The 15,010-nt window shown below is 42.1% G+C and overlaps 1 protein-coding gene across 2 annotated transcripts in view; it reads right to left on the bottom strand.

Moving 5' to 3' along the window:
• Positions 1-15,010, bottom strand: part of LOC115206309 (calcium-binding protein 8) — a 58,416-nt gene that overhangs the window by 29,584 nt on the left and 13,822 nt on the right. For both annotated transcript variants that reach the window (XM_029773097.1, XM_029773096.1), the window contains exons 2-4: positions 13,681-13,805; positions 9,492-9,635; positions 5,052-5,164 (exon numbers count right to left, since the gene is read on the bottom strand). In XM_029773097.1, coding sequence (XP_029628957.1) covers positions 5,052-5,164; positions 9,492-9,635; positions 13,681-13,798 — 375 coding nt within the window. In that variant the 5' untranslated portion in view covers positions 13,799-13,805. The remainder of the gene's footprint in view (positions 1-5,051; positions 5,165-9,491; positions 9,636-13,680; positions 13,806-15,010) is intronic.

Raw genomic sequence — 15,010 nt, 5'->3', positions numbered from 1 at the left:
TTTTAAGGTATTGTTTTCTCTTTATTCAGCCTGCCCTCCACCCACCTGCCCTTCGTCTACACAATATTTAATGACACTAAACCCGCCTGCAGGGACAGCGTGTTATGAAGAAACAGAGTAAAGGACTGATACATAAAGCTCTCATAACGCAAGTTTACTTTGTATCTTTGCTATATTTGTGTGCTGGTCAGAGGCAGGGAGATGAAGAGGGAGAGGAAGATGGAGAGGGAAAGGAAGATGGAGAGTAATGCCTTTTATGCTCTCAGGAATACTTAAAAGATGGAGACTCTTACTTAAATTAGAGAATATCAAAGTAATGACACTCAAGCCCCAAACCACATGAAAAGCTGATGAGGCGTGACTGTAATTGTGGTATCATTAGAGAAACCCTGTGAATGCGAGAGACAGATGATTAACATCAACACGCACGTGAGACGTTTGCTGTTGTCTAATTACATGCACATATTCACCCCAATGGGATAATTCGGTACATTAAGAACTTCTACAAGAGCAGACATGAGTGAGTAGGTAGGTGAGAGCCATGACAGAATGTTAAATAATTTCTTACTGAACCAACCAACCTCTACAACTGGGAAGGATGTGAGTGTGACATCACCACCCTAACATTAGTAGATTGACTTGTTCTACACAGCAAATCCTAAACTTGAACTTACTCCATTGACCTTAATGTATGACTAAGTTCAAATTCGACTTGAGGAAGTTAGCATTCACTTAGATTGGATGACACAGTATGTCATAGGGTTTTGTAGTCAACTGCAAAAAATTAAGTTGACTGTTTAGCTTTCAGATAACAGAAAAACAGGACACTGGGCTTAAGAACTCCTCTGCTGAGGCACCAGTTGCAGAACCCCTGAAGACCTCTGAAGTCTGAAGTGTCTTAAATAAGTTAGCTGCCTTGTGCCTTCTTCAGCCTGCTTCTTAGAGTGACTGAGCTGAAGAGCCTTGTGCTTGGTGACACACGCACACACACACACACACACACACACACACACACACACACACACACACACACACACACACACACACACACACACACACACACACAAACACCAGCCTTGTGTCTCTCAGAGAGACTGAGCCGAGAAGCCCTGCGCCTGCTTGGTGACACACATAGCCCCTGATGGAGAAAGACCCTGAAGCAACATGCCACAGAGAATAAATACTTAAAAGCACCGTCCTCATCCTCCATCCTCCCCTCTGAAGCATCAGAGATTTATGAAACGCCAGCAGAAGCATTGACAGCCAGGAACTTTCATAAGGTTACTCTCCTCGTCTCCCGGCTAATGCTTTCAGTGTCACAGAATTGTTGTGCGTCTGCCCCGTCATCCTGATTCATGTTTTATGGAACAGGTTGGCTATTCAAATGTATTCAGATTTCACCTCGGATGTGTTCTGCCAAGAGGCACAGTCATAACGCTGTGATGTGCAAGCTTTGCCGGTCTTGTTTGCTGATGGCGTTTATATTACATTGTTACTTTATTCTTGTTTATCATAGCTGCTGTCTAGTTTTCTTTCCATCAATCAATCAAATAAATGTATTTTATAAAGCTATTTTTACATCAACAAAGTGCTTAACAGATATACTAAATACCCACTCTGCACAAACTGGTTGAATCAACGTTGTTTCCAAGTAATTTCAACAACAAAAAATGTATATGATTACGTTGAATGAACATGGAAAACAGATTGGATTTGCAAAAAGTCAACAACATAAAGGACTTTTGGGAATGTATGTATTTTTTTCACCCAACTTTTAACCTAAATCCAATAACATGTTTCAAATATTTGTTGATTTCATGTTGAATTCACATTAGTTATAAAAATAAAGAGTCGCACACTCTCTATGTAAACTCCCAGTAATTTATTGGGTAAATCACCAATGTTTCGGCATCACTGGCACTGTATATACTGTATATATATATATATATATATACATATATAAAGAGAGTCGCATACTCTCTCTCTCTCTCTCTCTCTCTCTCTCTATATATATATATATATAATGCTATATATATATATATATATATATATAGAGAGAGAGAGAGAGAGAGAGAGAGAGAGAGAGAGAGAGAGAGAGAGAGAGAGAGAGAGAGAGAGAGAGAGAGAGTATGCGACTCTCTTTATTTTTATAGCTTATTGTTTATTCGCCTTTAGTCAGCACCTCTACATAAAATAATTTTCTCTGGGTGTGCGTCAGCTCATGCTTTTTATTCAAATTCACATAGGTTGACAACTCAATCAAATATAAATCAAAACTGGATGTTGAAATAACGTCTGTGTCCAGCGGGTATAGAGTACTATGTTCATTAAGGTTAAGTGTTTGCACTTTATTTACTATAACTGAAACACATCAATATGGAATGGAAGTTGGGCTAGTGCCCATATGGTTATTGTTTGCATTTACCAAGAACGATAAGCTGCACTTTTACTCTTTGATTGGCAAAGAACAACAATGCCAGTTGTTTTTTATGCAGTCTTAACTTAGCTTAGGTACCAGTCTCTTCAGCTAAGCCACTCCCTGTACTCCGTGTCATGTGCCAAAGAGACTGGCCTTTCTGCCATTTTCAAATATGAACGTTCTATCATTAATGAGCTTGAGAAGAGCAGAGGATTTTAATTTGTTACTAATGCTATTTGAGGCGCCACATGTTTTCATGCCATGGAAAATATGAATGTTATTTGAAGCAATGAGCAACTCCGTCATAAATTCAGCGCATATTGAACATTGAGTTTGGATCATGTTTAGAAAGGTACAAAGTTTTTGTCAAATTAACGTAAGAAGTTGACATTTTTAGCATTTTAGCTAACCCTAACCCTCTTCCTATCCTTAACCTAATTATCCTAACTTGATACATTATTATCCTAACCTGCTACGTAAGTTCTCCTAACCTGCCACTAAAAGTCAATTATGACGTTAATTTGACAAAGGCTGGATCCCATCTAGCCAAGACCTTTGGCAATGACAGTGGGAAGGAGAGGAATGTTAGCTACAGAGACTGGTAGTCAGACTCGTTTTAACTACAGGACATGCTGGTTCAGTGTTATTCTCTCTAACACTCTCTTCTCTCGAACTACTTAATTGGATGATTCCTCTGAAGAGGACTTTTTTAGAGCCTTGTTGCTTCTCTATAATATCTGCTTAGTGGTCTGGTTAGGAAAACACTTGGGTGAAAATACAGAGTGTTGCAAGTTCAAATCCCAAAGAGTTCCAAAGGGACTTCTGTTTTTACACCTGCCAACAAACCCCATAATGTCAATGATAAAGATGTAGATGAACTGAATTAAATTAACCATTTCAATCGCTGTGAAGCAAAGAAAATAGAAACGTCCGTTTTTTTGTTAGACTTGCATGCAGAGATATTGAAGTAGAAAAATTGAAAATGTATTCTGTCAAACTCATTCAGAGTGCAGGGAGCTCAATTCAGAAAGAGAACAACTACTACACAGAAAAGGTTTCTGACTCAGAGAGACAAGGTATTGTACTGTAAACAGGAAATTCGGAGGGGAAACCATTGAGCAACAAAAACAGGTGTTACACACACACACGTTCATGCCAGTTACCTCAGGAAACTGGACATTAAAATGTAAAATTGTAGGCTACAATACATCGACCATGGAGAATGAGGCGGGATTATCAGGATGGAATCACATTAAGATATTCTTTTCTGAATAGTAAACAGAGATACTGTATACTGTGTATCATCACAAACAAGATTAAATTATCAAACAATTAAAAATGTGAGTATGAATATGAGGGAACCAATTCCTCGAAAGACACAAGACCAACTCCAACCCTCCTATTTGGAAATTATAGACACAGGAGTAGCTATAAATCATCTGAGCAACTCCAATTCCCTGATTTCCCCCCACTTCGCAGAAAGATACAACAATTCCAGACAGCCACCCGCTCTGGTCTCCATCCTCCTGCCTCATATCAGCAAGCCAAGGTCAGAGCAGCTCATCTCAGCAAAACAGGGTTGGCACGGAGACCACAGTGTCTGCACCTGCAGCACCAGAGAGCATGTCCTCACAGTGAAAACCAAGAGCTCCTGCTCCCCAGAGACAGACTGGGTCACAGCCATGATAGCATCAGAGAGAGAACCCTGCCAAGTGTGCTCCACAGAGCCAAATGTCCCTCTCTTTCTCTCTCTCTCTCTCCCTCCTGGACTGTTCTCGCTCTCCCCCCTCTCTCTCTCTCCCTGAGTGTGGTTCTCCCTCTCTCTCTCTCTAAGTGTTGTTCTTTCTCTCGCTCTCGTTGTCTTTCTCTCCCTTACACTCTTTCACTCTTTCATTCATTCGCTTTCACCCCCTACTTCTGTTACTCGCTCGAAACTTCTCACCCTGTCACTTCCACTCACTACTCTGACTCTGACTCCCTCGCTAGCTATCATCCTCTCCCCCTCCATTTCAGTGCAATAACATCTGGCCAAACGGCGCATGGATTATGTCCTGCCACCATCTCCAAGGCAGGAGGCACTGCCACCAGACAAGACAACATCTGGCCATCAGGAACTACACTCTGCCTCTACACACTGACACACTACACTCTGCCTCTACACTCTACACACTGACAAACTACACTCTGCCTCTACACACTACACACTGACACACTACACTCTGCCTCTACACACTACACACTGACACACTACACTCTGCCTCTACACACTACACACTGACACACTACACTTTGTCGCTACACACTACACATTACACTCTGCCTCTACACACTACACACTGACACACTACACTCTGCCTCTACACACTACACACTGACATACTACACTTTGTCGCTACACACTACACACTACACTCTGTCTCTACACACTGACACACTACACTCTGTCTCTACACACTACACACTGACACAGTACACTCTGCCTCCACACACTACACACTGAAACACTACACTCTGCCTCTTTGATTTCATTGCCAGCTATTGCACAGCCTGGCCATGACTGCAGCTATTGCAGGCCAGTGCTTGGTAAAGGAAAGGTGATAGAAGATAGAGGTTAAAAGAGAGAAGTCCTTACCTGCCAGAATATACTGTCTATTGTGCTCCCCAGGAAGCCCTCCCTGGTTTCAGACGACAGGAGCTTGGGTCCCAGGATCGTCATGAACTCATCGAAGTCTACCTGCCCGTCTCCTAGACACACAGTATGACATGTCTTATTCACAAAGTTTGATTGCAAATCAGTAAGAAGGACAAGAACTATATGTTAATTTGAGTCTGTGTTCTTTCCATTCATACCTCTACTCTCTCCTCCCTCTTCTTCCTCATTTCCCTGCAGACGAGGTTATGTGCTGCCCATGCAGGGTAACTCAATCTGCCCCTTCACTCTTCCTCTCCTCCCTCTCCCCTGACAGGGGTGACCTCCTTAAGGCACGCTGACACTGTCACATTTGATGCCATCGATTGTCCCTCTCTGTGCCCATGCATATGCAGAGTGGCATCCTGCCTCATAACTGGGGACAGTCAGCCAGTGTAGCCAGTGCAGTCAGGGCCCTTGAGCTATCGTGATGGATGGATGAATGGATGGATAGACGGATGGATGTGATTTAAACCATAAACACTTCCTAACAAAAGTAGCTGATGACAGGCATCATGTATTACAAACATTACACCACTATAAAAAGCAAATGGAGCAATTGCAATGCTGAGATCTCGAACAAAGACCACAAGCTCCTAAGCAATGCACCAAGCGCATTCTGCTGAGCTGGATAACAATCTGAGGGATCGTTCTGAAAGTAGAACAGATTATCAGATCAACTCAATGAGTCAATCCATATTTTATAGTGATCAGCTGGACTTTTGCAGCTGCTGCTCAGAGCGAAAGAATCAATGGCCATCCGTGAATGTGTCACGTGTCTCTAATTCACACAGCTGCTAGCTTGGCAAAGACATAATAAACACCCTCAAATCCCATTTATCTGGTAATGTTCTTGGCTATGGATGCCTCCTCTGTTTGATCACCCTGGTCTTTTGTGTTGTGTCTACAGACATGAAAATGAGATGAGATTGAAGCAAATTGCTTTGAACAGAACACAAATGTATGTTTTTAAACATCTTAACAGCAACAACAGCAACAACAACAGACTTAACAGCAACAACAATCCAGCCAACCCTTCTTATCTTGGCTAGTGAGTTCATCTCCTTCTGAAGGAACATCTTCACTCAGTCACAGCGAGTGAAATCAACTGACGATTTCAAAGGCATCGCAGATGAGAAATGGTCCTCCAGTTCTCCCCCTCTACCAAACCAAAAGGGACTCATACACTGATTGCTGTCACACCTCAGAATGTACAAGCAATATCTATAACAAATATGACAGATAGGTGCTCCTAGATGTTCTAACTTGCCATAGCAGGAGACGAAAGCAGTATTTCAAACAAACCTTTAATTTGATAGCAGGAGGAGAAATTGTTTTGCTATTCATTTTTATCTCAAGTGGAGAGGCAAAAGGCAGCAGTCCACATCTTTGAGCATTCAGTTATCACCTTTCTATCCTTCCCTGCACCATTCCAACACACTACAGTTCTTATTGCAATTCTGCCAAACAAAACAAAACAAACAAACAACAAACATTTGAGTGGAGAATGCAAGGTAAAAAAAGACTAATGGGTGAAAAACTTGAATATTTTTCAATTATGTAGTGTTTGAAACATAAGGCCAGCAAATGCCATATGTTACATAATGTGTATTGCTATTACAGTGGACACATCTAATGTTTCCACAGAAGGTGATGGCTTCCAATTGAAGAGTTTATTTCCAAAATGCTATAACCACCAATTCCTTACGTGTTTTTTTATCAGAAGTGATTGCTTATGGGTACCTTCATGTATACCCATGTGTAAAAATGAAAATGTGTTTTTTGCAAAACCTAGCTTATTTCCATTGTTTAGCTGGAATGGAATGGTCGTATCCTGTATATTTGACTGTGATATGTGGTTGTCTCACCCAGCTATCTTAAGATGAATGCACTAATACTGTAAGTCACTCTGGATAAGAGCATCTGCTAAATGACAAAAATGTCAAATGTAAATGTTTTACTTACAGATCTCGTATTACTGTATTGAAAACATTTGTAAAATGTTTTGTTAAATATGAATGTCCCAAATATAGCATTTGTACAGTTCTTTATAAAAAGTAGTTATTTGTTACATTTGACTGTGTACATCTTAGAAGTAGTACTTATTTCTCTGAGACTGAGGCAGATATGTAGCATTTAGCAAAAAACATGATTATTTGTCTCTCTGAAATGAAACCATCAAGTGATAGATAAAAAAACCCACATGTATGTCATTGAACAACCCCATGCCATGATTAGATAGTGAAAAAGCACACCAATCTTTTTCATAAGATCTTTAAACAATTAAAGCCTGTACCCCAAAAAATTTAAATGTAGAGTGCCTTTCGGAAAGTATTCAGACCCCTTGACTTTTTCCACATTTTGTTATGTTACAGCCTTGTTTTTTTCACCTCATCAATCTACACGCAATAGCCCATAATGGAGAAAAAAAATAGAAATATCACATTTACATAAGTATTGAGACCCTTTGCTCAGTACTTTGTTGAAGCACCTTGTCAGCGATTATTCTTCTTGGGTATGAAACGCTACAAACTTGGCACACCTGTATCAGGGGAGTTTCTCCCATTCTTCTCTGCAGATCCTCTCAAGCTCTTTCAGGTTGGATGGGGAGTGTTGCTGCACAGTTGTTTTCAGTTCTCTCCAGAGATATTGGATCGGGTTCAAGTCCAGGCTCTGGCTGACCCACTCAAGGACATTCAGTGATGCTGCCACCACCATGCTTCGCCGTAGGGATGGTGCCAGGTTTCCTCCAGACATGACACTTGGCATCCAGGCCAAAGAGTTCAATCTTGGTTACATCAGACCAGAGAATCTTGTTTCTCATGGTCTGAGAGGCTTTAGGTGCCTTTTGAAAACTCCAAGTGGACTGTCAAGGGCCTTTTACTGAGGAGTGGCTTCCGTCTGGCCACTCTACCATAAAGGCCTGATAGGTGAAGTGCTGCAGAGATGGTTGTCCTTCTGGAAGGTTCTCCCATCTCCACAGAGGAACTCTGGAGCTCTGTCAGAGTGACCATCGGGTTCTTGGTCACCTCCCTGACCAAGGCCCTTTCCCCCCGATTTCTCAGTTTGGCCAGGCGGCCAGCTCTAGGAAGAGTCTTGGTGGTTCCAAACTTCTTCGATATAAGAATAATGCAGGCCACTGTGTTCTTGGGGACCTTCAATGCTGCAAAAATGCTTTGGTACCCTTCCCCAGATCTGTGTCACGACACAATCCTGTCTCGAAGCTCTACGGACAATTCTTTTGACCTCATGGCTTGGATTTTGCTCTGACATGCACTGTCAACTGTGGGATCTTATATAGACAGGTGTGTGCCTTTCCAAATCCAATCAATTGAATTTACCACAGGTGGACTCGAATCAAGTTGTAGAAACATCTCAAGGATGATAAATGGATACAGGATGCACCTGAGCTCAATTTTGAGTTTTATAGCAAAGGGTCTGAAACCTTATATAAATAAGGTATTTATGTTTTTTGTTTTTAATAAATTTGCAAAAAATGTCTAAAAACCTGTTTTTGCTTTGTCATTATGCGGTATTGTGTGTGGACTGCTGAGGATTTTTTTTATTTAATCCATTTTAGAATAAGGCTGTAACGTAACAAAATGTGGATAAAGTCAATGGGTCTGAATACTTTCTGAAGGCACTGTAGACCTTCTCTGTCAGGTAGGGACTGGCTTCAGTACAGAAACCACCTGTGTGACCTACTGTAATCACATGTGTTGTGTGTGTGCGTGCATGGTGCGTGCGTGTTTGTGCGTGAATGTGTTAGCGTAAATATGTGCAATACGGTGTATTAAGATGAAATGGAGCAAGGGACCACAGCCAACATGTTACACATCTACAGCTTCGAGATAGATATTGCTACAGTGGGACTATAGGATGTGTTAAGTGCTCTTCCGGTGTGTGTTTGGATAGTAGGATCCTTCATGCTTATTTAAAGTGTAAAAGTCATGATTTGAATGTATGGTGCGAATGAGTGCACATTTCTGTGTGCATATAATGTACTGCATGTACATGAAAATGTGTGTGCATAATGGTGAATGAGTACTCATGTAAATGTATTGATTATGCTTGTGATTATGTAGTCATAGGTAGGCCCATGTGTATGAATGTGTAAAAAAGGAAGAACGGGATCTATTTATGTATATGTGTGTGTCTGATAGTGTGTCTATGACCCTGTCCCTGTCTTTGTGTGTGCGTGATCATGGTGTGAAAACAGGAAGGAAGGGATCTGTTTATGTTTAAATATGTGTGTGTGCGAGTAACAGAGTAGGTCCCGTTCCTGTCTCTAACTGGACTCGAACATGGGACCTTCTGTTACACGTGCAACTGCATGTGTCTGTGTACTGTAAATGTGTGAAATGTGTACTGAAGGTGACTCACCATCCATGTCTAGTCTCTGCATGATGATGGCCAGCTCCACCTCACTGGGCATGTATCCCAGAGACCTCATGGCCATGCCCAGCTCCTGCTTGGAGATGAACCCGTTCCCATCCCGGTCCAACACTCTGAATGCCTCCCGGATCTCTGTCAACACAAACACACACAAGGAGAAGGGAGAGGAGAGGGAGCATCCACCATGGTTAGGGATTCTTTTAGCTCTGTGCCTTAGCTCAAGAACAAGGCAAATGACATCTGCAATAACCGGTAGGCAACTTTTATGGTGGTGTCAAATAAGCTTTCCCTGTGTGTACGACAAGCCGCTGTACTGTGTCTGTGTTACTCCTTCCCTTCCGTTTTTAACATACCCGTCAGCGCTGAGCCTAAAAGTCAGCAGGCTCCACTGTGCTTTTAAGAATTCATATTTTATTAGTGTGTCTACAGAGAGGAGAGGTCTTATGACTGGGAGGCAGTAAGCAGGAAGAATGAGACAGAGAGAGAGAGAACTAGAGAGAGAGACAGAGAGAGAAAGAGGGATAGAGAGAAAGAGAGAGCGGGGAAAGAGAGAGATGCAGAGAGATTGAAAGAGAGAAAGGCAGCCATGGGTATTTTTAATTAAAGGTAGAATTTCAGATCTCTAAAGAACACTATGTTTGCATGGTATGCTTCAGCACACTACTGAATACTGAATAATTTGAAGATGGGTACTACTGGAATACATGGCTTTAACTCACCAGGACCAGGGAGAGAAAAAGGAAGTTACCCAAGATCCAGTCTAACTCAAACATGAATGAAGTCCAAACGTGTTCCAGATATGGGATGCAATGTCATACACTTTTTGAGAACACAGGTGCTAACAAGAACATGGATATTACGGGTCCAGTCTTGAAAAGACCATGCGATAAACAAAGCATAGTGGTGGTAGAGTTCTTGGCTGAAACCATGAGAAAGAGCAAACAGGTTAACTTACACTTATTGTAGTCCAAAGATAACCCAAGCATGAAGTAAAGTTTCATCCTAGAGGTAACCTGCCCATGCTGCCAATCTTTAGCCTATCCTTGGTCAATCATCTGTCAATCATCTACTGAGAAGCTATCATTCCTTCATAGCCAGTCAGGGGAGTAGAAATGATTTGGTGCTCTGAGGTGCAAGGAGGACAATGGTGTGTAAATGTAATGGTTTTTCTCTGTATTTAAATCACCTCGTAAAATGAGAAACTATATTTCGGGTCATTAAAAGCACTCAGATGTTACTGAGGGCTCAGGTTAGTCATTCTACCAGCCTCTGAACAGTCTTTTGATATTCCCTGCTTCCCAAAACATCTGGCCTGAGCAAACACACTTAGCCATTATCATTCATAACGCAGTACAAAAGCTATTTCCAACCAGACGCTTGCTTTAGAGAACACACACACACACACACACACACACACACACACACAGAGAGACACACACAGCATAACACAACAAACAGAGAACAACACAAGCACAATAAAGGTGTATGGATTTATTTTGGTACTGAAATGAGCGTCTCATGAATAAACCCATCAGGAGGAGCAGATCAGAACAGAGCAGTGAGTGAGCCTTTGTGAGCCTTTGTAGAATAGGTTCCTGTGTCTGAGGACTTGGGCCCATTTGAACACAATAACAACATTCAGACCACGTGTCATATATTCATACAGATCTCTTCCGCTATTTTGCTATTTCACGCACCACTGCTCCCATATCCATTAGGGCCATCTTCTGATGCTCTGAAAACCAAAGCTTTACCGCGGAGAACGATGCCAAGGAATGGATGACAAAGTACTACCAAAGGAACAAGAATACCTAAGGAAAATTTCAGACAGAGAAATAAATCAGAGTAAAAAAATACTTTAGAGCCACTTCAACAGCACCGTGCTTTGCAATCTAGGCCGAGTGCATCAGCACACTCATGTTCAGCAGGGCACACCGTAGTAAAACTTTTTACAATGTAAAACTTAAATATTTGTTCTAATTGGACATCTTCAAGTAGTAGCTCCTGGTTTGAAAACATTTTCTCCCTACTAAACACGACTTATCCCTACTTTTCCAGTGTTTATAATGAGTGATATTTGCTATGTGATATAAAGTAAGTGCTGTCGGTGCTGTATGTCTCTGTAAAATATAATCTCATATCCACATCTTGCCTGACCTTTCAGACACAGCAGCAGAAGCAGTAGCAGCACAGATCGACAGAGGCAAGACTACCTGGTACACAAAGATCTCTAGCCAGACCAACATCTATTCTACACGCTGCAGCGTTCAGAGCACTACACACACACACATACCAACCACATACAAATCAGACAGTCCACATCACACTAGCAGAACAAGACACAAAGGGAAACTACATCCCCTCTCCAACAGGCTGAGAGGTTAACAATGTGTATCTGTGCTAAAGCTGTCTGACGACAACGTGCTGTATGTGGTGAGTCAGATAGTGCAGTTACACTGTATCACTTTAATGGCCATAGATAAAGACACTTACAGGTAGGAACACCAAATTGCCTCAGTAAATATCCCCATGGTGGAAATGGTGAACATGCTAAATGGTAGCTTTGTGTAAGCTACTATGGATAAACTAATAAGCCAAGGAGATGATTGCTAATCATTACTGTAGTGTAGTGTGTATATATGATCAATAACTTTGTCTTTATTTCTGCTGACAGAGGTGCAGTATATGCGTATTTGTCTATTGCATTGATTGACCTTACAAGGACCTCCCAATAAGAACTATATACATTACCCAATTCATTACATTTATCCAATACATTACCGCTGTCCCAAAACAACTTAACAAATCAAACTAGAGAAAGCCATGCAGTGCAAACTGCCAATATTGCTGTAGCATAATAACATCACTCCGACTTTGACAGAGTAGGTGGCTAATAGCTATTTACGGTGCACTCTGCATCCAATTTTCCATAGACACCTTAAAGGAAAACTTTCAAAATACAGAAATCGTCGCTGTATGATACATTTTGCATCATGCAAAATGTATCATAAGGTGACGATTTCTGTATTTTGAAAGTTACATATCTTGAAAACCTGATTATTGACAAGCAAATCATTTTGGGACTATGTCAACAATGGACTACTGAAAGAAATGCCAAAAGATAGTTTTAGGGTGGAAGTTTCCTTTAATGTGACATCATTGGATTAATACAGTATTTGTGGTTGAAGCATCTGGTGTAGTTCACTATGAGCACTGTGATGATGTTGTTCATTCCAGAAGAGGATAGGATAATATCGAACAGGCCTGGGCTGGGCTCCACCTCCGGCCTGGCCAGTAGGGTGATTAGTCTCAGAACGACGTACAGAACACACACAAGACAAGACAAACACAGACTCATAAACACAGACTCAGCTACTGCCTCTAATTCATGTCAAAAACAGAGAGAGCAAAAGCCCATGAATCGAATTCTACTGGTGTGATAAGTGATGTTAAGAAAATGTAGTCATAGTTAAGAAGGTTCATAGTTTATAAAGACAACAGTTTGTTGGCTCCAGCGACAGGAGCAACTGTTGTTTGTCAATAATTATTTTGACTGGTCCAACCTCACTGATTCATGTCAAAACTGTGTTTAGGCTCAGAATACTGTCTTACTACTTATCCCATTACTATCTCTAGCCTACTGTTTATCCTGCCCATATCAAACACCCAAATCCCAGCCTTCCTCAAAGTCCCTCTATGCCTCTCACCAGCCAAATCCACAGTCCCAGTCCTAATCTCTATCCCCTCTCACCCAAACCAACCAAGCCCGACCCAACCCAACGTTACCCAACCAAGCCCGACCCAACCCAACGTAACCCAAACAAGCCCGAACCAACCCAAAGTAACCCAACCAAGCCCAATCCAACCCAACGTAACCCAACCAAGCCCAAACCAACCCAACGTAACCCAACCAAGCCCAAACCAACCCAACGTAACCCAACCAAGCCCAACCCAACCCAACGTAACCCATCCAAGCCCGACCCAACCCAACGTAACCCATCCAAGCCCAAACCAACCCAACGTAACCCAACCAAGCCCAACCCAACCCAACGTAACCCATCCAAGCCCAAACCAACCCAACGTAACCCAACCAAGCCCAATCCAGCCCAACGTAACCCATCCAAGCCCGACCCAACCTAGCCCCAGTAGTACCAGCCCAAGCCCTGAGGGGACTCACCATTTAGCTCCTCCACAGAGATGCTGGCCAGCTGGTCACAGTCGTTGTCCTCAGACAGAGAGTGACTCAGATAGTTCCCCTTGTACAGCAGCCCTGCCGTCACATGGTGGAACGGCATCTTGTCCCTGAGAGAGAGAAAAAGGGTGGGGGGGATTAGTTTAGGAACAGTTAGATCAGAACACGAGAGAGAGAGAGAGAGAGAGAGAGAGAGCGAGAGAGAGCGAGAGAAATCTAATGTTATGTGTCACATGCTTCATTAAACAACAGGTGTAGACTAACAGTGAAATGCTTACTTACGGGCCACTCCCAACAATTTCAGAGAGAAAAATAGATAATAGACAAATAATAACACGAAGACTAAATACAGAATGAGTAACGGTAACTTGGGTAATTGAGATAGATATGTACATATAGGTAGGGATAAAGTGACTAGGCAACAGGATAGATAATAAACAGAAGCATGCGATGAGTCAAAAGAGTTAGTGCAAAAAAAGGTCAATGCAGATTTCAAAGATTTTATTGAGTTACAGTTCATAAGGAAATCAGTCAATTGAAATAAATTCACTAGGCCCTAATCTATGGATTTCACGACTGTGAATACAGATATGCATCTGTTGGTCACAGACACCTTAAAAAAAAGTAGGGGTTGGGATCAGAAAACCAGTCAGTATCTGGTGTGACTACCATTTGCCTCATGCAGCGCGACACATCTCCTTCGCATATAGTTTATCAGGCTGTTGATTGTGGCCTGTGGAATGTTGTCCCACTTTTCTTCAATGGCTGGGCGAAGTTGCTGGATATTGGTGGGAACTGGAACACGCTGTCATACACGTCGATCCAGAGCATACCAAACATGCTCAACGGGTGACATGTCTGGTGAGTATGCAGGCCATGGAAGAACTGGGACATTTTCAGCTTCCATTAATTGTGTACAGATCCTTGTGACATAGGGATGTGCACTATCATGCTGAAATGTGAGGTGATGGCGACGGAAGAATGGCACGACAATGTGCTTCAGGATCTTGTCACATTTCTCTGTGCATTCAAATTGCCATAGATAAAATGCAGTTGTATTCGTAGTCCGTAGCTTACGCCTGCTCATACCATAATCCCAATGCCACGATGGAGCACTCTGTTCACAATGTTGACATCAGCAAACCACTCGCCCATACAATGCCCTATACATGGTCTGAGGTTGTGAGGCCGGTTGGACGTACTGACAATTGAACGCTCCCTCAAAACTTGAGACATCTGTGGCATTGTGTTGTGTGACAAAACTGCACATTTTAAAGTGGCCTTTTATTGTCCCCAGCAAAAGGTGCACCTGTGT

The sequence above is a fragment of the Salmo trutta genome, chromosome 13 (genome assembly GCF_901001165.1).
Source record: "Salmo trutta chromosome 13, fSalTru1.1, whole genome shotgun sequence".
NCBI lineage: Eukaryota > Metazoa > Chordata > Actinopteri > Salmoniformes > Salmonidae > Salmo > Salmo trutta.
Note: the sequence above shows the minus strand (reverse complement) of the source record. Positions and strands in the feature narration are given on the sequence as shown.